At 41.7% G+C, this 26,673-nt stretch overlaps 1 protein-coding gene across 5 annotated transcripts; it reads left to right on the top strand.

Moving 5' to 3' along the window:
• On the top strand, nucleotides 1-26,673 carry nab2 (NGFI-A binding protein 2 (EGR1 binding protein 2)). 5 transcript variants are annotated; one of them, XM_051925220.1, is made up of 7 exons: nucleotides 1-89; nucleotides 8,224-9,144; nucleotides 14,035-14,168; nucleotides 15,258-15,309; nucleotides 17,260-17,401; nucleotides 17,647-17,847; nucleotides 25,707-26,673. In XM_051925220.1, exons 2-7 carry the CDS (start codon nucleotides 8,236-8,238, stop codon nucleotides 25,808-25,810), a joined length of 1,542 nt encoding a protein of 513 aa, XP_051781180.1. In that variant the 5' UTR covers nucleotides 1-89; nucleotides 8,224-8,235; the 3' UTR covers nucleotides 25,811-26,673. The 5 variants fall into 5 exon arrangements, 4 of the variants coding, with proteins under 4 accessions (XP_051781180.1, XP_051781182.1, XP_028653874.1 ...); XR_007934523.1 differs by lacking the exon at nucleotides 1-89 and adding an exon at nucleotides 489-1,389 and having other exon boundaries at nucleotides 17,303-17,401; nucleotides 25,707-25,800; XM_028798040.2 differs by lacking the exon at nucleotides 1-89 and adding an exon at nucleotides 500-1,389.

The following is a 26,673-nucleotide window of genomic DNA, read 5'->3' as shown; positions in this document are numbered from 1 at the left end:
TCCCACACGCAAAGCAGACAAGGAAGCTGAAGGTTGAGAGATCAGCCCCAATTAGGTCAGCTTACGCCTTTGGACTTCAGTTTACTGCAGTGAGTATATGATGTACATACTGATATCATATGCATACATTCAATTGTGAAATATTTATCTTATATAAAAGATCTGCTGTCTTCACATTTTCTCTGAAGAGCTGTAACTCCCAACAAACCATCATAGGAAATGCGAGATGCCTTTTGTAGTATCTATGCCTTTTACGGCTATCGCTGGTGTTCCTTCAAAAGTGTATTTTTAAGGCGGCAGATGGGGGAGTCTAAAAAAGGCCGTTTATCACTTAAAAGAAAATAGAAGAAGTGGAAGCAACGACCGCCCCCGAGCTGAGCTCATCCAAAGACGCGCTAAGGATTTTTTTCCATCTAAAGAGAGGAAATTTCAAGATTAAAAAAAAGCGCGCAGAGGGAATCCCGAGAATGACGATTAAAAAAAAAAAACTTGCTAACCTACAGTTTGAGATGGTCTATCATTGATTTATAATTTCATCAGAGATTATAGTCTTTAATCCACGAGTGAACTAAACCATGCGCGTGCACGTAGCGCGTCCCATTTAAACCAGTTTAATTTTGTAATTTTTGCTCGTGCGCGACGCAACAACGAAACGTGGAAGGTAAACCCTGAGCAGACGCTGTACTTTCTTATTTACTGGTCCATATGCGGACAACAGGGCGGGCTACAACCGTAGTAGATGGTACATTGGTAGTAAAGAGTTAACCCCCAGCCCCCCACATTGTGATCTACTCCACACCTCCAGGTTGAAAACGCCTCTCTCTCTATCTCTCTCTCTCTTTCCCCGGGAGAGGAAAGCACTTTTTCGGTCAGATGGCGCGCTGCAGTCCGCCCCCGAGTCTCTCTCACCCACACACACACAACAGCAGCAGCAGCAGCAGTAGACTCAGCCCGTCATTAACAATGCGAGTCTGGGAAGGACAGGAGACAGCGCAGCGCCTGCAGCCGGGGAGAGGCAAGGACTAAAAGAGGAAAAAAAGTGAGTGTCTAAACTAAGAGGAGCGAAAGAGACCTAAACGAGCGTACTCTGTACTGGCGCTGCCCATCTTTTCTTCGCTGGGACAAACGACTTAGCCCGGGTTCCCACTACGCGTGCGAGTACACTAAAGACTCAGATTGAGGGCATCGCCCCCCACAAACTCAGTGGCATTCCCAGCCGAATCATCTGTACACGGGCAGTACTTCCAGAGTGTGATCGGGCACATTAAGGACCAGAGGAACTCGCGGCAAGACCGATTCCTGTTTACCGGCACCAGACCAACCCAGTCCGAATCCCGACTGCGCGATCGAACGCAAGAGGACCACATCCTACTGGATCTACCAGAAAAGGTGATACTATTATTGTTAGTAGCGAAACATTTTCATGCAACTTTTTAGTAAAAAGTCGAAAACGTGAAGACAAAATAGGACTGCACCATCCAGGTTTAGATCCTGTTTTAGCAGAGGGGCGAGGCACGGACGTGGGCGCATTGTGGAAGTTTGTTGGCAGACACCTGGTAGTAAGTGGAGCTCAGGGAGGCTTGTTATGTAGGACATCTAGAGTTAGGAGATCAGACCATCAAACATTTAATCCTCAGAGGCTTGTGGAAGCGTGTCTCACGGGTCACCACAGAACTATTTCAAATAGGGAGCTCTTCTGGCACTGTCAAATTGATCAACTTACTTTCTGGTCAGTTTATTTTATTTTTGCTGGCTTTCCCATTTTAGAATTTATTTCTGTGTGACCTGTCTTATTTTACCCTTTGTTCTATTAGTAGTTTTCATTCTGAATTGTGCTTTGTGTCAGTGCGCACATTGAAAGGTATTGTTTAGGATATAAGAGGAGTGACTGATTGAGTGATTGACTAATACGAAGCTCACTATTTAAAGCTTTCTTGGCGGTAATTCATGTTTGCTCACCTTAATCCTAGCTAAGCTGGAAATGTCGTAATCAGACTTCCATGCCTTTTTTTTGCAACTGGAGTTTCTCAAATCAGCTATCAGCATAACCAATTTGCATGTTGTTTTCACACTTTGACTTTTATTAACACACCTTGCTTGGGGAGAAGAGTCATCAAGAAAGACATACTATAGCAAGTTGGAGAAAACCATAACTGTGCTATATATTCTTGCTTCTGAGGCCCTTCAAGATTCCTAAATAAAGGATGGGGAATTTTACATGTTAGAGATAAGCACATTTTCGAATTGTTAGAAATGCTGTGTTTGTGCCATGCTGGATCACCTGAGCACTTTTTTGTTATCTGTTGTTCAGGTTCATATTCAGTTCAGTTCCGTTCATTGTATATAATGCCTTTCTCAGTAGACTGGCACAGAATACTACAAAGCTTATGTAGATCTGAAGTCTACGAGAGTGGGTGTGCATAAGTATGGCAAGCAATGGACAGGCGACACCATCCAGGTCTGGTTCAGGCCTTGCATTAAATGCTACTGGGATTGACAACAGCTCCCCGCCAAATACAAACTGGACAGGAAAACGGACGGATGGGCGGACATGCATTACAAGGCTGTTTATCAATCCATGCTCACTTGATTAGTGCCAGCTGCTTATAGATCAACAATTAATTAAGGGTCAGATATTGTTAGCCCCCACGACCTTGCTTGGTATTAAGCAGGGTTTGAAAATGGTATGGTATGGGGTACTGTATTGTTGGTTTTCATTAATGTTAATGAGTTTGTATTGTTTTCTGTGTGTTTTAACACATCTGTGTTTTTATGTGTACTAATTCTGTATTAAGTAATTTGTAAAATTTATACTTGAGAACTTATCAGTGCACTCTGTCCCTACACTCAGTAAGGAGTACTATGCAAAAATAAACTGAATTGAATTAGTACAATTCCTAGTATTCACTGTCACAAGGCTCCTCACAAAGCAAAACAAAGTTTGTAACAGTATCAAAAAAGCTGATGATAGTGGAAGAAGACACATTAATAAAATAAATTTAAAAACTAGAGATATATATTATACATTTACCATGAAGTATAATAACAACAAGGCATAAAGGCTATGCAAAACTGAATATGTGTACGTGTACATTATACAAATTAGCTTAATTGAGTAAACACTTCTAAAAGACTTTAAGAAGAGCCACTGAAGAAAGAGCAACTTACATTTTAAAAGAAGGTAAGAAATTCAGCATTGTACCTGTTGAAACTTCATTGGTTTGTGTGTGTTTTTTTAATATGATTAAATAAAGCAGGTTCAGAGTGAATGGATGAAATATACAGTATAGACAAACTTTTCCTTGTTCAATAAAGTGCTTGTAAAATAGTTCATTATTCACCCATCCATTTTTCTAACCTTTTATTAGATTGCAGGGTTACGCAAAGCTGGAATCTCCTGCAGCAGGAACCAACCCAGGATGAAGCAGCAGTCTGTCATGGAGCACATTCACGCACACACATACATATACTCATACAAGGCTTATTTAGTATCACTTCATTTAATGAGGACATCTCTGAAAACTGCAAAAAAACTTGGAGTATTGGCAAAACAAATTCTGGGAAAGTCTAAATTCATACAGAAAATGTGCTGTCCAGGAACTAAAATCTGGGCCTGAACATGGGAGGCAGCAGTGCTAACCTAGTGTGCCATTATTACAGTTATTACATTAAAATACATGTTTTTGAAACTGACTTTACAAAGAGCTGACGCAACAGCAGATGTCAATGTCTGTCAGTCTGTCTTTATTTTATACAGTGCCTGTCTTATACATAGTACCATCACAAGGTGCTTTACAAAGCACAAAAGAATTTAGTGCAAAGCGACACAAAATAACACGTTAGCATGCCTGCAGAAAAAATTGCAGGGACATACAGGTATTGAAACTCTGGGTGAACCTGCAAACATCCAGCCGAAAAGTCAGGTGATGACACAGTGAATGGACTGACAATGCAAATTAATGGACTGCAATACAGAGTCGGTCTTAATACAATAATTAAAAAGTCAAATTAGCATAAGGCACCCTAATTCAGGGTGTTCATTAGAAATATAATGGTTTACTTTGTGTAGTACGTAATAAACAAGAATAGTTGCATCACGTATTTGAAATATTAAAATATGTGCTTCAATTTAAATGTTTAAAGTCAAAAAATTCTCGATTGTAACAGAAATTTGCCATTTTCCACCTTCTGATAGAGTTCCTTAGAGTGCTAGATTCCTAGAAAAGGATAAAAAAATCAAAGTAACATCATATTTGTAATCACTGACCTTGAAATAGTCTATAATTATACCCCACATGCTCATGTTTGAAATTAGTAATTTTTAAAATTATAGGAGTGTCTCTTAAAGGATAGGAACACCAGTAAAGATTCAGATATGAAATATTTGTGATCATTAACCACAAAATAGAATATAACAACATTCTAAGTATCTATCTATCTATCTATCTACATGCCTATGTGCCCATTTTTTCAAAGTTTTATGAAAATAATTTTACCCCTTGTATCCCATTAAGGGATGAGACCCTGGGGTCCACTGATGCATGCACAACTTCTTCTGATCATTTTTGCTAAAGACACCCTTTGGTTCACTCTTTATCATAAGTGTGTAATTTCCTGCAAAAAATGTGGTTCAAACATGGCCTAAATTGAGTTTTTTTTTCGGATCTAGATTATAAAACATTGGGAGAGAACCCAAAAAACCTTGACATCTTGCATGACTAAGCATCAAGACGAGTCAAATGATATATCATATATGGGAGTTTCTTTGTAACGGTGAGTCAGGTGTAAGAAAAAAATGAAATGATTTCAAAGTGTTCATAAGTAATTCTTATCGACACAATAAAATTATTTGCAAAATAATTAAGTACAGAAAAAACAGAGGAGCTGGAAACTTTGTGCTCATTTCTGTTGGTATTCATTCTAGAAATGCCACATGGGCATTCCAGGTAAAGGCGAGTTGGAATAATTTCCAAATATGGTAGTTTGTTAGATTCTTGTTAGCCAAGTTCAACTAACCAGATACAGTGCATCCGGAAAGTATTCACAGCACGTCACTTTTTCCACATTTTGTTATGTTACAGCCTTATTCCAAAATGGATTAAATTCATTTTTTTCCTCAAAATTCTACACACAACACCCCATAATGACAACGTGAAAAAAGTTTACTTGAGATTTTTGCAAATTTATTAAAAATAAAAAAAACTGAGAAATCACATGTACATAAGTATTCACAGCCTTTGCTCAATACTTTGTCGATGCACCTTTGGAAGCAATTACAGCCTCAAGTCTTTTAGAATATGATGCCACAAGCTTGGCACACCTATCCTTGGCCAGTTTCGCCCATTCCTCTTTGCAGCACCTCTCAAGCTCCATCAGGTTGGATGGGAAGCGTCGGTGCACAGCCATTTTAAGATCTCTCCAGAGATGTTCAATCGGATTCAAGTCTGGCCTCTTGCTGGGCCACTCAAGGACATTCACAGAGTTGTCCTGAAGCCACTCCTTTGATATCTTGGCTGTGTGCTTAGGGTCGTTGTCCTGCTGAAAGATGAACCGTCACCCCAGTCTGAGGTCAAGAGCGCTCTGGAGCAGGTTTTCATCCGGGATGTCTCTGTACATTGCTGCAGTCATCTTTCCCTTTATCCTGACTAGTCTCCCAGTCCCTGCCGCTGAAAAACATCCCCACAGCATGATGCTGCCACCGCCATGCTTCACTGTAGGGATGGTATTGGCCTGGTGATGAGCGGTGCCTGGTTTCCTCCAAACGTGACGCCTGGCATTCACACCAAAGAGTTCAATCTTTGTCTCATCAGACCAGAGAATTTTCTTTCTCATGGTCTGAGAGTCCTTCAGGTGCCTTTTGGCAAACTCCAAATGGGCTGCCATGTGCCTTTTACTAAGGAGTGGCTTCCGTCTGGCCACTCTGCCATACAGGCCTGATTGGTGGATTGCTGCAGAGATGGTTGTCCTTCTGGAAGGTTCTCCTCACTCCACAGAGGACCTCTGGAGCTCTGACAGAGTGACCATCGGGTTCTTGGTCACCTCCCTGACTATGGCCCTTCTCCCCCGATCACTCAGTTTAGATGGCCGGCCAGCTCTAGGAAGAGTCCTGGTGGTTTCGAACTTCTTCCACTTACGGATGATGGAGGCCACTGTGCTCATTGGGACCTTCAAAGCAGCAGAAATTTTTCTGTAACCTTCCCCAGATTTGTGCCTTGAGACAATCCTGTCTCGGAGGTCTACAGACAATACCTTTGACTTCATGCTTGGTTTGTGCTCTGACATGAACTGTCAACTGTGGGACCTTATATAGACAGGTGTGTGCCTTTCCAAATCATGTCCAATCAACTAAATTTACCACAGGTGGACTCCAATTAAGCTGCAGAAACATCTCAAGGATGATCAGGGGAAACAGGATGCGCCTGAGCTCAATTTTGAGCTTCATGGCAAAGGCTGTGAATACTTATGTACATGTGCTTTCTCAATTTTTCTATTTTTAATAAATTTGCAAAAACTCAAGTAAACTTTTTTCATGTTGTCATTATGGGGTGTTGTGTGTAGAATTCTGAGGAAAAAATGAATTTAATCCATTTTGGAATAAGGCTGTAACATAACAAAATGTGGAAAAAGTGATGCGCTGCGAATACTTTCCGGATGCACTGTAGGTCTGTTCTTCATGGCTTTATTGAGTGACCAGCCTGAATGCAAGTTGTGCAGGATCTGTCAGATTACCCCAATGTCATTCTTTTAAAGCTGAGGTTTTGAGCCTCATTCTGTTTATGATCCACATGCTGTTTAATTGACATGTTCAGCATAGTGTGTTCATTTTCCACCTTTGGTCACTAACTGGTTGTATTGTCAGTAAACCTTCTGATCTGTTCAGGTTTAAGGTGGTTGATTAGTGGGCTTAAAACTTGCCCTGTTCCTTTCAGTAGCCCGTCGGCTTTCTTACTCCTTCAATTGGCTGATTCTACACTCTCTCTGTAATCAGTTTGCCTTTTTAATTGATACTCCACCTCAAGTATAGTTTATCTTTGTTCTCATCTCCTAGTAGATGGCCTGTTGATATGGTTAATTTGAACTTTTCCTTTTCAGTAGCTCCAAGTTCATCTGCCATATGCCTCATTCATTGTCCACTGCCCCATCATTGGGTTTAATTTCATATCATTTTCCATACATGTTGTTGTCTATGTTGTATTTGCATGTTCTCCCCTTGTCTGTGTGGATCCCCCCATGTACTGTTTTTTTTCCTAACTTTCCCAAAGACCTGATTCCAAATTAGCACCAGTAGGGGTGTTTGTGTGATTGAATGGGTCTGCGACAGACTGTTACCCCCTCCAGGGTTCTTGTGCACAGAGTTGCAAGGGCAGACTCTAGGCCCCAACAACAATAAACTGGATTAACTAGCTTTAGGAGTGATATTTTCTGTTATCGGTGCCCATAATAACATGTATCCTTATTGATACCTTTCCCAACTCATTTTATTTACATGTGTGTTGTTTTGCCTAGTTGATCCACTATCTGTACTAAGCAGTTCTGTGTCCTCAACTCTGGGCATTATGAGGGCTTTTAGCGCTACTCCATATTTCAGTATAAACTCATGTGAGGCAATGCTCTTCAAAGAGCTTCCATAAATTATGCCTAGTTTATTTGTTTGTGGAATATAAAGTTGAGATACTCATTTCAGCAAGCTGGTACATTGGTAAGTACTGCTTACTCTCAGTTCAAACAGCCTGGCTTGAAATCTCAAACCAGTCTCTATCTTTGTGGGTTTTGCATGTTCCTTTTCTGTCAATGTAGTACTTTCCGAGATACTCCTGTTTCCTTTGACATTCAAAAAATGTGCATATTATGTTGGCTGGAGTGTGCAAATTGGTGTATTTTGAGTAAGGGTGCGTAAAAGTGTCAATCTGGACTAGCATCCCATCCAGGGTTGGTTCCTACTTGTGCCAGATTTTGTTAGGAAACGCTTAGCTCCCTGACAAAGAAAATGGTTAAAAAAAATAAACAAGGGTGCCCACAGCTCATTGTCTTGCAGTTTAGGCAGCAAGTGCATGGAGATCCATTATATTTCTCATACACCCTCAAGCTGCAGTTGTAGGCTTCTGTCTTTGGTATTATATTTTAGGGCATTTGGGCATGTTTAGGTTCCTTGTAAGTAGCAAATATCATCTCTGGTTCCTGACTAATTTGTGTTTTCTTTTTCTCCTCCAAATGCTTCTGCAGGAAGTGTGACCCATGATGTCCCTTCCACGTACCCTTGGTGAGCTCCAACTGTACAGGGTCCTGCAACGTGCCAATCTGCTTTCCTACTATGACACCTTTATTCAGCAGGGTGGGGATGACGTGCAGCAATTGTGTGAGGCAGGGGAAGAGGAATTTTTGGAAATCATGGCCCTGGTTGGCATGGCTACCAAACCGCTGCATGTGCGGCGGCTGCAGAAGGCCTTGCGCGAGTGGGCCACCAATCCAGCCCTCTTCAATCAGCCCCTTGCAAGCGTTCCAGTTAATAGCATCCCTCTTTTCAAAATTTGTGATGCTCCGGGCCACCGCAAATCCGTGAGCAATGGACATTCCTCAAGCTCACCAGGTGGTGGGGATCATGAGAGACCAGGCTCTGCCCTCACTCCACAGTGCAGTGGAAGTCCCAAAAGCCCATCATCTCAGAGCTCCCAGCCAGATATTCAAGGGTCATACCGAGACAGAGTGCAACTCTCCCCTTTAGATCTGAGGGAACATTCAGGGTCTTGGATTGGACGCCACACCCCAGAGCCAGACGTTAACAGCAACCATTGCACCAGCAGTCAGCCTGCAGAAGATGACCATGCTGTTACCACACCGCCACTTTCCTCCACACCTCCTGCACCTATGTCCTATACCTTGGGTGTTGGTGCCAGACTGGAGGCAGAGACTGTGAAGGCTGTGTCAGAGAGTGTGGAGCGGCTCATGAAGACAGTACCCCGTACTGACCCTGGTGAGGTCAAGGCCCTGCTGAAGCTCAACAAGAAGCTGGCAAAGACAGTGGGGCACATCTTTGATATGGACCACATGGATCCAGCAAAGGAGGAAGAGATACGCAAGTATAGCCTGATCTATGGTCGGTTCGACTCCAAGAGACGGGAAGGCAAGCAACTCACCCACCATGAGGTAAAGATCTCTTTGCTTAGTACTTAGAAGAACCCTCCATAGTGATTAACAGAATATTGGCCTACAATCATAGTGACTTTCTGAATGAAGTTCACCCCGCCATATTACAAGTTTATACATTAATGTCTCTAATTATTTAATTACTCTGACATGACTCATGAACTTAACTTATCTACTGTCACATTGAAGAGGGCCTGCTATTATTTTTGTTGTGTGTAGATAATCATCATGACCCTCTGAATTTAATGAATCCTATCCAGTTATAATTAAAATCGATAGGAACACCAATCATTTTTATTTATAAATAGATTCAGTCACATCCTTGTTAATTAAAAATCATAGTTTCTTTAATTACAAATGATGATTGTAACTTTTATTTCAAATGAATTACATTTAGCTACAGCTGTATGAATCACTGTTGCTGATTATAGCCGTTCATCCTGACCAATGTTTCATAGTAGTTAATTGAGTCCAGTTGCAACAACTTCGGCTTATACTGTACGTCTAATTATAAATTGATCTACTAGCACAATTTCAGACTTGTGAATAATGGTATCCAAGTGTAGCTGCATTGCTAAGCTCCTTTAATTATTGCTATTTAATAAGAGCAAATGATCTTGAATGACCAATGTAATACGTTTGGCTTAATCACAGCCATATTGATTAAGACCATTAACAATTTGTATCAACTACAGCCAGTCACCTTGACTGATTACAAAAAATTAATTGCGTATGGCTACAGTCTGTGTAAGTGTAAATAAGACTACTTAAATAGATTAATTTCTGTTGTAGCCTTATTGATGAAGCACTTAATTACTTTCCTTAACTATGGACAATTGGTACAGGTTTCAAAATGTGACTAATTTCAGATGGCTATAACCTCAGTGATTAGACCCACTAATTACGTTACACTACAGCACATTCATATCAGCTTCTAAAAATTGCACAGTCATTATAACTTATCCATCCATCCATCCATCCATTTTATAACCTGCTTTTCCAGATCAGGGTTGTGGGAAGATCATGTCCTATCCTGAAAACATTTGGTACAAGGTGGACATCAACATATTACAATGTGTCAGTCTCACATAAATGAACTTAGTGTGACAAGTGTGTTTGATATTGACTATTACCTACTATAGTATTTTCTCATTAAGCTGTATAACCAAAGCCTGGTGAAATTAGTAAATTACATTTAGTAATCGTTGCTGGCTTCTGTACAAATGACCATTTATATTTATAATAAAAATATATTTTGAATTCTAATCCCAAGGTTGTATAAGTGTTATATTTGCATTTGAGTGTACTTGCATACTTTCTGGATTATAGAAAGAGGGAAGTTGTCAACATGGTGATGCATAGGGCCATCATGACCCCACATAATAGGTCAACCAGCTCGTCTTCTGTCCTACTACAGAGAGAGGGAAGGAACCAATAATTCTGATGAGTCCAGCTGTATCCTGGTCACACTCCCACACACATCAGTGGCTCAGTTCTGCTTTGTAAAGCCACCAGGTCAAAAACGCCCACTGTAGTGTATATTTCAAAAATCTGCTATGAATGCTCATTTATTGCAGCAATTGTCACTGACAGATAGTGCAATTATGGGCAGGATGCACCGATTTCTAAAAACACATCTGGTCACTCACAAGCAATAGAACAAGCAAATCAGAGAAATAAAGGCAGAAAAGTTTTCAACTTACCTTTAAAACAGATTATTTGTGTGTTAGCATTGTGCTCAGAAAATGTTAGAATGGTTATTGCTATGCTTAACTGTTCCTTGGTTAGGAATTAAGGACAGAGACCAAACTGATGAAAATTTGCCACAGATCAAACAGCCACATTTTATTTTATACAGTGCCTTTCATAATAAATACCAGCTGAAAGTGCTTTAATGTATACAGTACGGAGTAACATTAATCCAGCCATCCGTCCATTTACTGAGCCTACTTGTTCCAGTTCTAAGGTCTTGACCAGATATAGCTTCTCCTGCCAGCACTAGGCACAAGCAGAGCTTGGACGGAATGGTACTCCATCACAGATTACCAAAGATGTGGTTATAAAACATCAGAGTGAAAGGGTTTAGAGCTTAAGGCATCTCTGTATAAAATTATTGATTTCTAAGTTACATTACCTGAATAATCAATTGCAAAAGTGCATAGAAGTAGATCATCACATATGTTACACAAGAATTTTGTTTGCCCCCAATAATTGAGGTATCTGTAATTTATATAACAGAGCGAGCATCTCAACCCCCAACTAAAAAATCCTTTTGACACCCTGCACAGAGGGTAAGCACAGTAGACTCCAGGCCCTCTGTGTCAGCTACTGTATCTCGACTTGCACCCGTATATGTTTTATTAAATGTAGTGCCTTTGCTAACCAAAATCCATTCTAATGAGCATTGCACATGCAATGCAGTTGTTGACAGATTTGTTCCTTTGGGATTCCGACATGCTAAATAGCTTGTTCAGCATCCCACAGAGTGAGTCATGAAACTTAACTGCTGACCCAGTGGTCTCCAGCCGCTAGGCCACACAGTCTCCAAATGTAGATATCTTGGTTTTGTGAGGGCTTCCTTTGTTATACTCAGAATGCATTTTCTTAAATCGTTTTCCAAATTAGACTTTAAATAAAAAATCAAAAAGTCATATAATTAAATAAATACTTGTGCATCATTAGCTTCACAGTAGCTTATTTAAAGATCTAGCACAGCAGAATACCATCAAGAGATACCTAACAGAAATATCTCCTGTAAGCCACCAGGAGCTCCTTTGTGTATCAGTTCTGCACTAAGTAGTGCTGAAGTCCTAATATGCCCATATTGCTTGCCATATATTTCATTTTGTATTTATAAATATATGTGTAATCAGTCTGTACTGACATAATTTCAATATGCTGTGTGAAGTTACAGTACAGGAGTAACATGACCTCTGCTGCATCTTTCAGAAGCACATCCACCTCCAGTGTTTTGGTTTCAGCAGAAAGGTGTGGTGACATTAGAATGAAAAGGGAACAGTGCACTCTAGGAATGGAGATCCTTAGTTAACAATCTGGTTATGGTTCATATAACTAAAAAATTATGGAAAACTACAGAAAGCTCTCTTTCTGTGGGAAAAAAAAATTATCATATACAGCAAGGATGTTATCTTTGACCCTGCTGCCTCACAAATGTGGAATCTTGGGTTTGTTTCCTGGTTCAGTGTCACACTCACCCTGTCTCTATGGTTTTCTCTCATGTTTTCCTCCATTATCCTCAAAAGTTTTGTGTGTTAGATTGTTATTCTAAACTAGACCTGTGAAAGTGTTAGTGCATGCAACCTATGATGGACTGGCACATAGTGCTGTTCTGCAACTGTTCTTAGTAGGCTCCTACAACGGTGAATTGGATTAAACCAATATGGCAATGTTATGTTGTATGTGTATGGAAGAATGTATGTATTATTAGAGGAAGAAGTGTATGATGTGTATACTCCCTGTAGTGCTCTGGCACCCAGTTCCTTTCTGCCTTGCATCCATTGCCAGCAGGATAAACTCCAGCTGCCCTTCAACCTTGCATTTTCATATGCAGGTTTGGAAAAAGGATGGATACATACCTAATAAATAACTAAATAAATATCTGAATGCCAGTCTGGTTATTGACTGCAGGCTGTTTTCATGTTCTCCAATGTCTATGTGGATTTTCCTCCAGGTTCTTCAAGGATGAGCTTTCTGGATTGCCTGGTGACTCTATGAGTGGATCAGTCTGAGTGAATGTGGGTATGTGTGTGACTATATTTTTCAATGGACTGGCACCCTAACCAGGGGTGATTCCTACCTTTTGCTTAGTGCTACTGGGATACCTACTGGTTCCTTATGACCCTAAACTGTAAATATGAGTTAGAAAATAAAAAGATGGATGGATTCATAGATAATAAATTGTCACTAAAATTAGAACTTGGTGGCACAGAGACTTCTCTCAGTCAATATAAGAAGCTTGCGTGTTCTTCCCATGTCCATATGTTTATTTGGATTCTTTGGTTTGTACCATTCATCCCAAAATACATGCATGTTGGAAAATTGGTTAACGTAAATTTATGTGGTATGAGTGTTTGTGGTTAAAGGTGTGTATGGTCTACTATAGAGTGATGGCTCATATGTGACTGCTTCCAGCCTTGAGCCCAAATATTGTTAGGATACGTTCTGACTCCACACCACCTTGAACTGGATAAAGAGGTTCAGGAAATGGAGAAAATTGTAAATTTGACCCCCAACCACAGTCCCACAACATGCTATGAGATTGATTGGTAATTGTAGACTATCTATGGCACACTATCAATGGTGACCGCTTGTCTTGTGCATTTTGCTGCTGGATTAGTCTTTGGCTCCCTGCATCACTTTGTCATGTTAACTGAATTCAATATGGCTGGTAATAATAATAATTATTATAACAATAAAACCAATCAAGAAACTCTTCCTAGAGTGTAGTATTCCCTTTAGGAGTAGTCTGTATGACCATCCATTCATTTTCTAACCTGCTTAGCCAGTTCAGTGTAGCAGTGCCAGCAACACAAGGCCTACAGCAGTGGTCTGTTCACCCTAATCTAAAGACAGACGTATTAAATACTGGACTTAACTTCACACATCCTTTTATTTTGTCTAAGTCCTTCTTCTCTCTGCCACCTTCAAAAGTGCTTGATATCAAGCAGAAATGCAGCATTGCTTGATGGTGAAAGGATTGTGAAGAATTGAACTTAGGCAGCAGATTTTTGATTTACACAGTGTCTCAAGTGTCTCCTATTGTTTTTAGGCATTGTTATTTTGTTTTGCCATAATATGGCTTCTTTCATATTGCAGTGAAATTAATTCTCTGTCACCACTCCCCATTCTCTCTCTCTTTGTTTTCTGCAGTTGACCATCAATGAGGCATCAGCACAGTTCTGCATTCGGGACAATGCCCTACTTCTGCGGAGGGTCGAGCTCTTCTCACTGGCACGGCAGGTGGCACGGGAGTGTGCCTACACCTGTACCCTCAAGTGCTCCAGGTGACTAACTGGTTGGGAGTGAAGTAGGAGGGACTGGATATGCATTGTGATTTGGTGTATGTCACATTTTCAAAGAGTTAAGACAGAACAAAAAGCTGAACAGTACTCCAACACCCTCCCCGCCACATAAGACAATAAGAAGTTTGACAAATGACAGGAGAACATTCAATCCATCAGGCTTCTTTGGTTAGGTAATAGCTAAGGTGTCCTCATATCCTATCTAGATACTTTAAAATTTTGTCAAGGTTTCCACATCAGCTTTTCCTTCCAGTATAACTGGACCAGCCTGATCACCCTGGATGACTCCCAACCATTGAACAATGCATTTTATTTGGGTTAGGAATTCAGAAGTGTTCCCACAGCAGTGCTGGCCAGTCCTTCTATGAACAGATGGTTGTCCCTTTCAACTGCAGCTTGTATAAAGGTCACTAGTTTTGCAATGGCTGGTGAGGAGCTGCATTACTGCGTCAATCCTGTCTCTCTCCTGATAATGTCCCAGCAAAGGAAAGCTTGCTTGCGTATGTGTGAGTCATCCCACCAGTTGGGGGGGGGGAGATTGTGTTGGGGGGGGCAGGGAGTGTAACTATGCGTGTGTGAGAACCATCTGTGTTTGTACGTGTGTGGGTGTGTGTGAGGCGCCCACCTCTGTGAGCATGTGTGGGCGTGTGCCAAGCACTGCTCTATTCTGCAAAGCGTCCCTTATGAGTGTGTGCCTAACCAAGCACAAGTAAATGTATGCAGCACAGAGTGTGTGCGTACCTCAAATATTTGTGGGTTCAGGCTCAAATTGCAAATCAATATTTGACCAGAAAAATATGCAGTCATGAAGTTCCATGCTCAGATACATACAGGTCAAGACGAATTAGCACAGTCATGTTAATTTTCTCTTTGTACAACTTTTAATGGGAGAACCACCCACTATTGCTCCCCACCCTTATAAGTAATATTTTCTACTTCACTGTTTATCCTTCTAAGGAGCCTAGGCCAAACAATGTGGGTGCACCATATTGATGTCTCTGTGCAAATTTGTATGTTTGCACCTTCTTCTCTCATTCTTACATGCTTCCTCACCTTTCTGTTTTAATGCAGACTAAGCACTGATGAGGCAAACGGTTCAGCACCGAAGAAAATCAAGCAGGAGGTGAGTAATTATAACCTGTGCAACTCAATAGGGCACTTTTTCTGAGGAGAGGTTGAAGCTTGTGTGCGCCTCATGTCCACTCTGTATAGAGGAGTCTGCCTGTACTTTAGGCCTGCTTAGTGATTTGCAGCCTCATGAACTGCTTGGTCATTTCACTGAGATGAAGTGTCATTCTTGTATGTTAGCTTCAGGTTTAATAAGCTGTTTATAGTCAGACAAACAGCAAAGTCTAGTGAATAAGCCATTTGAGGATTACTCCACCCCACTATGTACGCCTGTAAAAAATGCATGTAAACAATAGTATTCCATCCTTTGTAATTCACCATGGACAAGAAAGAAAGAAAGAAAGAAAGAAAGAAAGAAAGAAAGAAAGAAAGAAAGAAAGAAAGAAAGAAAGAAAGAAAGAAAGAACAATAATGATGATTGTGTCCACTCCACTCCAATCCTCTCCGCAGGAACTAGCCACCTGTGTTTCCTGCAAACTCCATTCCGAGTGAACGTCTGTACTCTCCACTAACAAGAGCTGACAGTGCACTTGTCCATTTTAATTTACACCACCATGTCTTCTGTTTGTTCCACTGAGGGCTGACATAACACTCTCATGTGCACTCTGTTATAATGAGATATTTAGGCTTATACCCATTATTCTCTTCTGATAGGAGGTATGTGTGCTTCTAATTATTCTGTTTAGAGGAAATGTTATTGTCTCCTGTCTACTCCACCATTAAGCACTATTTCCACTCATGTCCACTTCACTACAATCCAAACGAAGTAACCATCTTTGCTTCCGTGTCAGCTGTACTATAAACTGTTGTCTATGCTTATGAAACTCCAATGAACTGGAAAACGCCATACATGCTTGCTGCTCTTTCCATTAAATGAGTTTCAGAGCCTTGTGTCCACTTTATTATGAACTGATATACATGGCAAATCAGCTCCAAGCTACTGTATAGAAAATACCCAGCTATACTTCCTGTGTATTCTAAGAAAGTGTAAATGACAGTGTCTCGTGTCCACTCCCACATAAAGATCTATTACTATGTATGTCCACTCCACTATGCTTCTACTAGAAGTATGTACCTTTGCCTCAAATTTAGCCAAAAGAGAGTCCACTTGACTATTCTGATGTTTTTCCCATCCACTGTCCATTCCACTAAGAGACAGTTATGCTCATTCCTCTGGTAAGGGAGGATGACTCTGCCTTATATCTGTCTACTCCATTCATTAAATGTTTGTCTGTATTTGTCCATAGAAGAGCAACTAGGCTGAATCCAGGTCTACAGGTGATGAGTTATGAGAAAAGATTAAAAGAGCCAAGCCTTTTCAGAGTTTAAGAGGAGACATGATTGAAGAGGCCCTGTGGTGGGTTAGCGCCCTACCCGGGGTTTGTTTCCTGCCTTGCTCCCTGTGTTGGGTGGGATTGGCTCCAGCAGACCCCCGTGACCCTGTAGTTAGGATATAGCGGGTTGGATAATGGATGGATGGATGATTGAAGTATTTAAAATTATGAAGGGAATTAGTACAGTGGATCAAGACTGTTACTTTAAAATGAGTTCAACAAGAACACGGGAACACAGTTGGAAACTTGTTAAGGGTAAATTTTGTACAAACATTAGGAAGTTTTTCTTCACATCGATAGACACATGGAATAAGCTACCAAGTAGCGTGGCAGACAGCAGGACTTTAGGGACTTTTAAAACTTGACTTGATGGTATTTTAGAAGAAGTAAGTGGATAGGACTGGCGAGCTTTACAGGGTGGAATGGCCTGTTCTCATCTAGATTGTTCTAATGTTTTAAAAATATATTGTCAATCAGTGCAGAATAAGATTCTTCTGGCCTGCGTCCACACCCAAAGCCATTGTTTTGTCTTCACCCTTTATGGTCCGTTGGTTTGGTCAAAATATTTATATTTAAAAGTCAGCAGCTCTGAGTGATTGTTTATATTGCAGGTGATGGTGTCTGAGTGTATCTCCTCCTCTCATGACCCTGCAGATGGACATGTTGGAGGGGCCGATGGATTCAATCCAAGCTTCCGCCATGGCGCAGATGAGGACAGCCTTTCTGGAGAGAGCCTTGATGGGCACACACAAGGTAAGTTGTATGTGGAGTAACATTGTTCACATGTCACATTCTTTTTGAATAAATGTGCCAGTGCAGGAATGTCCAGCTTCCATAACTGGCTGAGCTGGCCCATGAGCAATGAGCATTAACAGCTGGTGGGGAAGTAGTTCAGTCTTAGGTACCATAAGATTACAACTCCCTGCCTCAAACTCTTTATTAGGGGCCAAAAGAGTGATAGTCACATCTAACCAGTCTTTCCTGTGCTTGTTATGCAGGGCTGGGCTCGAGATCTAGTCTTTCCTCTTCCCCTTGCCCAACTGCAGATCCCCAACTTACCTTGACTGGCCCACCAACCTGGAACCGTCACCTGATGCAGCAGACCTTGATGGATGAGGGGCTTCGATTGGCAAGGCTTGTGTCACATGACCATGTTGGCAAGCTGAGCCCAAACACAGTGGGGGGCATCCTGCCAGCAGGTCAGTAGCTAGCAGTCAGTCATGAATGAGGCAAAGTATCCTTGGGGGTTCCGTTGACTTTAATTTGACCCCCCCCCCCCCAATTAGGTAAACAATACTTGTTATAGGCAACAGAAATTAAATTAAATTACTACTGAGAATAAAACTATCCTGAGCTTTGCCAACAGAATATTCCCAAATCTGCATATTCAAATTCAAGGTTGTAGGGGGCTAAAGTCTATTCTGGCAGAATCAGATGCCAGGCAGAATCCAACTTTGGATGAGATGCAGAATCCGCTGACATCCATAATGGTGCAATTTAGAGCCACTAATTGGACTAACATGTGGATCTTTGGGATGTGGGTGGAAAATCCAAATAAAAACTGACACACACAAACTGGAAGAAAATGCCAAATCCAGACAGACAGCAACTGGGTATAGGATTTGAACATGGTATCAGTGAGGTAGTTCGCCATAACCACTGTGCTGTACCTGGGCTTTGATGCTGCCACAAACTGTGTGATAGGAAATATTCATGACAGACTTTTCCTTGTAGATAAAATATGTCACCTTAAGGGACAAGCTCTTTGAGTCTTTAAAATCTCATTTTCCATTTGTTTCAAAGCAGAACTTAAACTCCTATTCTACTAAGTGGGACTTCAGGTGCAAAGGGCACAAGTAGCCCGGACAGCAGTGTATAGAAGCACCAGGAGAGGTGCAAGAAAGTGGTAGGAGAGCATTGAGATATTAACAGCCCCACTCATTACCACAACCACAGCACTATATGAATCATATGACTCCGTGATTCTTTATGTTTGTTCAACCATGCAACGCTATTTGGTTCAAGCTGCACAACATTCACACTTACATTTTGAAGCAGATGTACAGCACATTCCCTACAGAGAGTAACATGATTGTGGCCACAGTGCTTCTGACGCACAGTGATGTTAGTTCAGTGTAAACACGACAGAACATTGCGAGCATTCCAGTAAGAAACTGCCATCAGCATAATCTGCAACAGTATCATTAAGTGTCACCATGTGCCACTTGTTTCAAACATAGGCGGCTGTGTCATTCTGTGTTTGCGTGTGTCCTTATTTTCACCCTCCAAGATTGTAAAATCATTTAAAAATTATGAACACAGACTGCTACTCTGTTATGTGCTTCTGACATTCTTAAAGTCCACAAGGAATGTGAGTTTGGAAACCTCTGACCATTTCTGTTTCACAAAGCCGTGGTGTACCACGAACACCTAAATAGTGCACTTTAAAATCAAGTCAGAACAGATGAGCCATAACTGTCGTATCCCAAACAAGTGGGGACTTATTCATTTGCTTCATCTAGCTGATGGTGCAGTTTTATAAAATAATAGGTGCATGAAATTCAGTTTAAAGAATCAAATCAAAAGAAAGAATCAAGAAACAATGATTACTGCTTGCAACTCAGTGGTTGCAGGATCTTCAAGGCACTGCACTACAACTTGACACCAGCTTTAGATTGCGTAAGTTTTCATTTCCATCATCCCATGCTCCTTCTCAAAACAATCCACAGGTGGCCAGTATCCACAGAGGCACCAAAGTTCAGGACCTGATTATACAATTAATTGGGGTTCTCCAGTTTGTTGTTGAACTCTAAGCAGAATCTCACAAAGGGAGCAGCCATCTGCATAGCCTTGTCCAAAGGGTTCATGCCCAAAATGTGCTCTCAGTATACACTCCTCTAGGAGTTTTTATTTTCATGTAGCATTATTGTTCCTGGGCGGCACGGTGGCGCAGTGGGTAGCGCTGCTGCCTCGCAGTTGGGAGATCTGGGGACCTGGGTTCGATTCCCGGGTCCTCCCTGCGTGGAGTTTGCATGTTCTCCCCGTGTCTGCGTGGGTTTCCTCCGGGCGCTCCGCTTTCCTCCCACATTCCAAAGACATGCATGTTAGGTGGATTGACGATTCTAAATTGGCCCTAGTGTGTGCTTGGTGTGTGTGTGGGTGTGTTTGTGTGTGTCCTGCGGTGGGTTGGCACCCTGCCCAGGATTGGTTCCTGCCCTGTGTTGGCTGGGATTGGCTCCAGCAGACCCCCGTGACCCTGTGTTCGGATTCAGCAAGATGGAAAATGGATGGATGGATTATTGTTCCTATGAGCATTGCATAGGCAAGAATACCTGCTTCCTCTACATATACTGACTTAAGTGTCATTTTTAGTGTGTTAATATCATTAATTTTCACAGTATCTGTTGTATATCTTTTATACAGGGTGTCCCATAAGTCACTATACAATCAGTCAGTCAGTCATTATCCAACCCGCTATATCCTAACACAGGGTCACGGGGGTTTGGGAGCCAATCCCAGCAAACACAGGGCGCAGGGCAGGAACAAATCCCCGGGCAGGGCACCAGCCCACCGCAGTCACTATACACTTTTAGTAAATTCCTTAAAATTACACAAGAAACTGAGTTTATTCATCAACAAAGGATTCGTTGCAGTTTTACTTACTAGGCGTGTCATCAAGTTCCAACGCCTTGAAGACTAGTTGTATACCTCCACATGAGCGCCTCCATTTTCGACAACTTTCAGCCAACTTTGGGCGCAAGCCTCTCTGATGTTTTGCAGCATCTCTTCCCCGACCTCGCTGCAGGCCGTTCGCATTCTTTCCTCAAGCTGTGACAGGTTATGGGGGCTTAGTGGCTTACACCTTGCTTTTGATATAGCCCCACAATAAAAAGTCACAAGGTGTATGGTGTAAGAAGGACGCTATATAAGGCCTGACCCGACACAGATTGGACATGGGAGGCACGTGTAAAATAAAACAAATATTTATTTTTCTTCGTCTGTGGGCTACAGTAGCAACACCAAACACTCTTCTTCTTTCTTCCACCACCACTCATCCTCAGCAAGCTTTGTCCACCTCCACCCGACTATGACCGCTGAGTGGTGGTCACTGGCTCCCTTTTATTGGGTACCCAGAAGTGCTCCAGGTGTTTGATTGGCGAAATCCGGCTGCACTTCCGGGTAAGTCGAAACAAGTGCCCAAAAGGGGTCAGCAGCTCCTGCTGCAGCACCCCCTGGCGGCACCTGCAGAACCCCACCGAGCTGCACAGAATTCCAACCCCCATGAAGCCCTGGGGGAGTCCTAGGCACCGCTGCAACCCAGGGAGGCTGCCATCTAGCGTCCAGGGGGAGATACTGAGCTTCCCACTCTTGTCCCCCTGGCAGATGTGGTGAAGGGGCATCCCGGCCAGGCATAGGCCCTGGCCATCCGTCACAATGGTCAAGGGAGCATGGAGCCCATTTGAGGGGACGTCTTCAACCGATCCATCGGTCAGGAAACTTGATGTTCAGGAAATCTCTGACTAACCTGGCAAAGTGGGGATGGGCGTCACGGATACACTTACAAAAACAGCAAAGCCAAAGTTGTCATATGCTGATGGCTTAAGTCTCTCCAAATGCTACCTGGAATGAAATAGAAAAAAGGAAGTGTATAGTGAATTTTGGGACACCCTATATATAAGGAGCAGAGTGATGCAATAGTTACTTTACATCTCGAGAGGCCTGAAGTATACCCTTTATGCAGGATATTTGCATTTTCATGCCTCATGCTAAGTTAATTAAATTACTGGCACCTTGTGGATATATGAATGAGCTCTTCAATAGGCTGAAACTCTGTCCACAGTCAACAACAACATTTATTTATACAGTAATCCCTCCTCCATCGCGGGGGTTGCGTTCCAGACCCCCCCGTGAAAGGTGAAAATCCGCGAAGTAGAAACCATATGTTTATATGGTTATTTTTATATTGTCATGCTTGGGTCACAGATTTGCGCAGAAACACAGGAGGTTGTAGAGAGACAGGAACGTTATTCAAACACTGCAAACAAACATTTGTCTCTTTTTCAAAAGTTTAAACTGTGCTCCATGACAAGACAGAGATGACAGTTCCGTCTCAGAATTAAAAGAATGCAAACATATCTTCCTCTTCAAAGGAGTGCGCGTCAGGAGCAGAGACTGTCATAAAGACAGAGGAAAGCAAACAAATCAATAAGGCTGTTTTGGTTTTAAGTATGCGAAGCACAGCGGCACAAAGCAGTTACAATGAAGGCAGCAGCTCACACCCTCTCCGTCAGGAGCAGAGAGAGAGACAGAGAAAAACAAACAATTAAAAATCAATACGTGCCCTTCGAGCTTTTAAGAGAGCGAAGCACCGTGCAGCATGTCGCTTCACTAAGCAGCTGCACAGAAGGTAGCAATGTGAAGATAATCTTTCAGCATTTTTAGACGAGCGTCCGTATTGTCTAGGTGTGCGAACAGCCCCCCTGCTCAATCCCCCTACGTCAGGATCAGAGAAAGTCAGCGCAAGAGTGAGAGAAAAGTAAGTTGGGTAGCTTCTCAGCCATCTGCCAATAGCGTCCCTTGTATGAAATCAACTGGGCAAACCAACTGAGGAAGCATGTACCAGAAATTAAAAGACCCATTGTCCGCAGAAATCCGCGAACCAGCAAAAAATCCGCGATATATATTTAAATATGCTTCCATATAAAATCCGCGATAGAGTGAAGCCACGAAAGGCGAAGCGCGATATAGTGAGGGATTACTGTATAGCAAATTTCCATACTACTGATGAAGATGAAGAAAGAAAAGTTTAAAAATAATACAAATATAAAAAATAAGATTAGGTAATACTAAATAACAAAGAATAAAGTAAGGTCTAATGGCCGGGAGGACTTAAAAAACAAAACAAACAAAAAAAAAAAAACTCCAGAGGGCTGGAGAAAAAGAAAAAAACAAAATCTGCAGGGATTTCTGAGGCCGTGAGACCACCCAGTCCCCACTGGGCATTTTACCTAACATAAATGATCTAAATAAGTCCTCATGGTTTTCAGGTTTCACGTGGAAGAATTAAATGATGATGATCATGTGGACCTCTGGCCTTCAATCCATCAATGCCGGGACTACATGGTGTCTCGATAAGGTGGAGGTAGCGCAGATCGCAAACACAGAAAACCAGAAAAAGAACAGCAGAGAAAGTAGGGGTTAGTACGGATTGCGGGGCCATGATAAAAGCAATAATTCAATCCATATACAAAATATCAGGGTTACACGAAAATTAAACTATGAGAAAGCCATGTTAAAATTATGGGGTTTTAGCAGTTTTTAAAGTGCTCCACTGTATTAGCCTGGTGAATTTCTATCAGTAAGCTATTCCAGATTTTAGGTGCATGACAGCAGAAGGCTGCCTCCCCACTTCTTTTAAGTTTAGCTCTTGGAATTATAAGCAAACAGTCGAGTCCTCCTTTTTACCCAATACCACCGAGATAAGTTGTGGCCACTGCAAATCTGCACTGCATAACTTGCTATAGAAAAAGAGTAGTTGCAAGGGCCTTTACCTATTTAACACAATCCCAAGATGCTTTAACAATTAGAGAGAAGCTCTTACTGCATTTGTGCATTGTGAGTGCTAGCAGCTTAAGTGACTTTACTACAGATCACTCCATCAACCAGCCACTTTTCACATTACAGTCTTACACCTTAGCTAGTTGTTGACTCTGTTGTAAACTGAGATAATGCCATAACCATGCAAAGGTACTATTAGTCTTGCTTCTTGTAAATTCTGTGAAGGGTTGCATGGTTGTATAGTTTTAGCATTACTTTCTTACAGATTCAGAAGACTGAGATAAAATCCTGGCCTGGTCACTGTCTGTGCGGCATCTTAATATTCTCCCTGCGAGTTTTCCTCGAAGTATGACTCTTCTTATGTTGATCAGTGATGTTCAATTGGTCCGGTATAAGTCAGCGTGGGTGTACATGAGCAAGTCTGTCTGATGTTGGTTCCTGTCTTGCAGCCAGTGCTGCCAGTATATGCCATAGTAACCCTTTAACCCGATTTGAGTAGATCCAGAAAATGCATGGTCATTAACAGTAAGGAATCAAACATTTTACACTAATGTAGCTTAGACATGTCATATTGATAGGAAAAAATTAAATGCATAAACGTTGCATAAAACAGGACCATAATAAATATACTAAAATATGAAGGCAAATCATGAACAAGTCAAGTAGAAATAATTAACATGTTCGACCAAATAAGTAAATATTTAGATTTAAGTATATAAAATGATTGCATTAGTCCCTAATTGGAAGAGGAAAAGGAATTTCTGAATTTTGGATGAAAATAATTAAAGGCACAGCCTTCGAGACCTAGTATAAATTGGGATAGACAAAAGATGGGTATAAGCAGAGCTAAGCATTTTCACTGGAGCATAAGGGCCGACTCAGTCTGCTAAAGAGGTCAGTGAACTACCATGTAAAGATTCCACATGTTCCGCATTTTACTTGTAAAGGTGACAGATTGGCAATGACTTATACTCTGGACAGGTGACAGCAAATTTGAACTTGACTTGACTTAAAGGGGCCACACAAAATGAATAAGTATTGATGCAGTAAAGGCTGGCACAGTGGCATATCGTTTTTCTGTTAAAAACAGCCCCAGGATATGACACATTATCTGTCTTTTCTAGTTCATCTGCTTCACTTTGAATTTATTTATGTTATATATGATGCATTGATTACAACTTCTGTAATGCTAGTATAAAAGAAAAATGACCAATCTTTATATTATTGTACTTTTCTAGCTATTTCTATATGTCAACATTTGGAGCCCCGACAGGCTGTGTGACACACTCAGGGTCACACACTGTGTTACTTATGGAGATTGACCCAGAATTATTATGATTCACAGCTCAATGCCTTAAACACTCAGCCACACTTCTTGATATTTTGTTTTTTTTTTGCAAATCATCTTCATTTTTGAAAATATGATGCACCCGCTTCAAGTGCTTTGATTTTTTTAGCTTCATTTATTGTTGCTTTTGCCAAACTGGTTGTTGTGCTGTCCTTGCAGGAGCTGTCCAGCTCCCACCTTACTGCTCCTGCCTGTTACACTTTTCTTCTGGGCGTCTGCCTACAATTCAACTGTCAGGTGAGATGCATAAAAAATAAAACTATATTGAGAAGAGCAAACAGGTCCAAATGCTGAAAAAAAACTTGTTATAAAAATAGTGAGAAATGTAGACAGATGGCATATTCCAATGTTTGAAACATGTAATAGAGGATAAACAGCTGAACTTTACAAAGCACTCATATTGTTTAAAAGAAAAATGTGAAATGGTCATAGTTACTTCAAGTGGAGAAATAAGATGTTTTGGCTTAAAGGTCAAAAATGTAAAAGCAATGGGAACTCTAAATAAGGGCAGCAGATTTGCAGTTGAACTCAGGCGATATCTGTGAAGGAGCTGATCTGGGTATGTCTGTGACAGAGGGAGCCCATGGGAGACCATGCCTCCTGAAAATGGCACATGGGCTCAGTTCTTTAGCTTAAAGCTGAATGCTCTTTAAGAACAGAAATGATCCCCCCACCCCCTTTCTGATGCTAGCAGCAGGTGCAGATGAAGTAGGTGGTGGGCATACAGATTTGGAAACCCCCAGCACGTCACACAGTCAGGCGTGTAGGAGGGTGGGTAGGCGGATGAGAGGGTGCAAGCACGCAGCAGCCTGCCGAGTAACATGAACGTGAGTAGGTGGACGCTGTTTTTCTGTAGCACACAGTGAGGAAGGTTCAGCGTCCCTATATTTCCTCCTGGCAAATAACGAATGAGGAAGAGGAGGGTCTATACATTCACCTGTAGTCAGTTAACTGTGTGTGGGTGTGGGGTGGTCCTGTATCACTACCTCTGGGGATTATGCTATGAGTAACAGACAAACAGACCTTTGTAAGTTTTCATCTGCAGAGCACATGCAGGGATGAGGAGGAGGACCTTTACTTTTAACTCTGGGTTGTGCATGGTGAAGGACAGGAGGACTCATGTTCCCATAACTTGTCTCTTTGTATTTTTAGAGCTGGTGGAGAGAGGGGCCGATGGATGTCTTCGATCATCACTGCCAAGCCGACGGAGCAGTAGCTGCAGCACCAAAGAGGAGCAGGACAATGACTGCAAATAAAGCACAGCAGGACCTTCGACGTCCCCCTATGCCCCTCAGTGACCCCCATTCATCCCTTCACTCCTCAAATATTTAATCAGCAATAACCTACTGTTCACGTCACTGGGAGCTGCTCATAAGTCCACCTGCTCTCCATGCTGGCCGTGGGCTGCACTGCTGAGGGTTGCCAGGAACTGGACATGCAAATTCTTCTTTAGGGTACAGAGTGAGGACCTCTGTATGACACTGCAGAGATGTTGTCCCTAAGCCCAATTTGAATTGGCAGTGTAGCTCATATGGTTGCCTTTCATTATGGCCTGTCTGGCAGCTTTACATTACCGTCTGCCAGAGCAGGCTGGGCTCTGCCGGATACAGGATCTCTTGTGCTTTATACACTTCTCTTTTTCTATTTGACTATTGATTTTTTTTCAGTAGTTCAGTTTTCCATTTGTTTGAAAGCTGCTGGATAGTTTTTGACGGAGCAGTTCAGTTCAGTAGTGGTCAGAAATAACCAACAACTCTCCTTATGTTAGCCCCAGCAGAAGGCACTCAGATGCATTCTGCTTCTCCCTGTGTGAGGATCCATGGGCATATGCAAACATCTCTGTGCCCTTCATTGCAATAATGCCAGGGAGGATCTGTTGTTTTCTAACCAGGTCAACATTCAGACAGGGCCCAGTATTTACTGAGGCAGAGAGCTGAGCAAAAAGCCACATGCCTGAGCGGCACGGTGTAGGACTGGCAGGGCAGTGCCCCCTGGGTGACCTGTTTTAGTAAATCGCAAATATGATTAACTAGAACATTAGTTTGCATCATGATTTTATTTTGTTGTACAGTAGATTATTTATTTTATTATGTTTAAATAAAGTTTATTTTATTGTTTA

The sequence above is a fragment of the Erpetoichthys calabaricus genome, chromosome 3, assembly GCF_900747795.2.
Source record: "Erpetoichthys calabaricus chromosome 3, fErpCal1.3, whole genome shotgun sequence".
NCBI classification, from domain to species: domain Eukaryota; kingdom Metazoa; phylum Chordata; class Cladistia; order Polypteriformes; family Polypteridae; genus Erpetoichthys; species Erpetoichthys calabaricus.
This window is presented reverse-complemented; position numbering and strand designations above follow the sequence as displayed.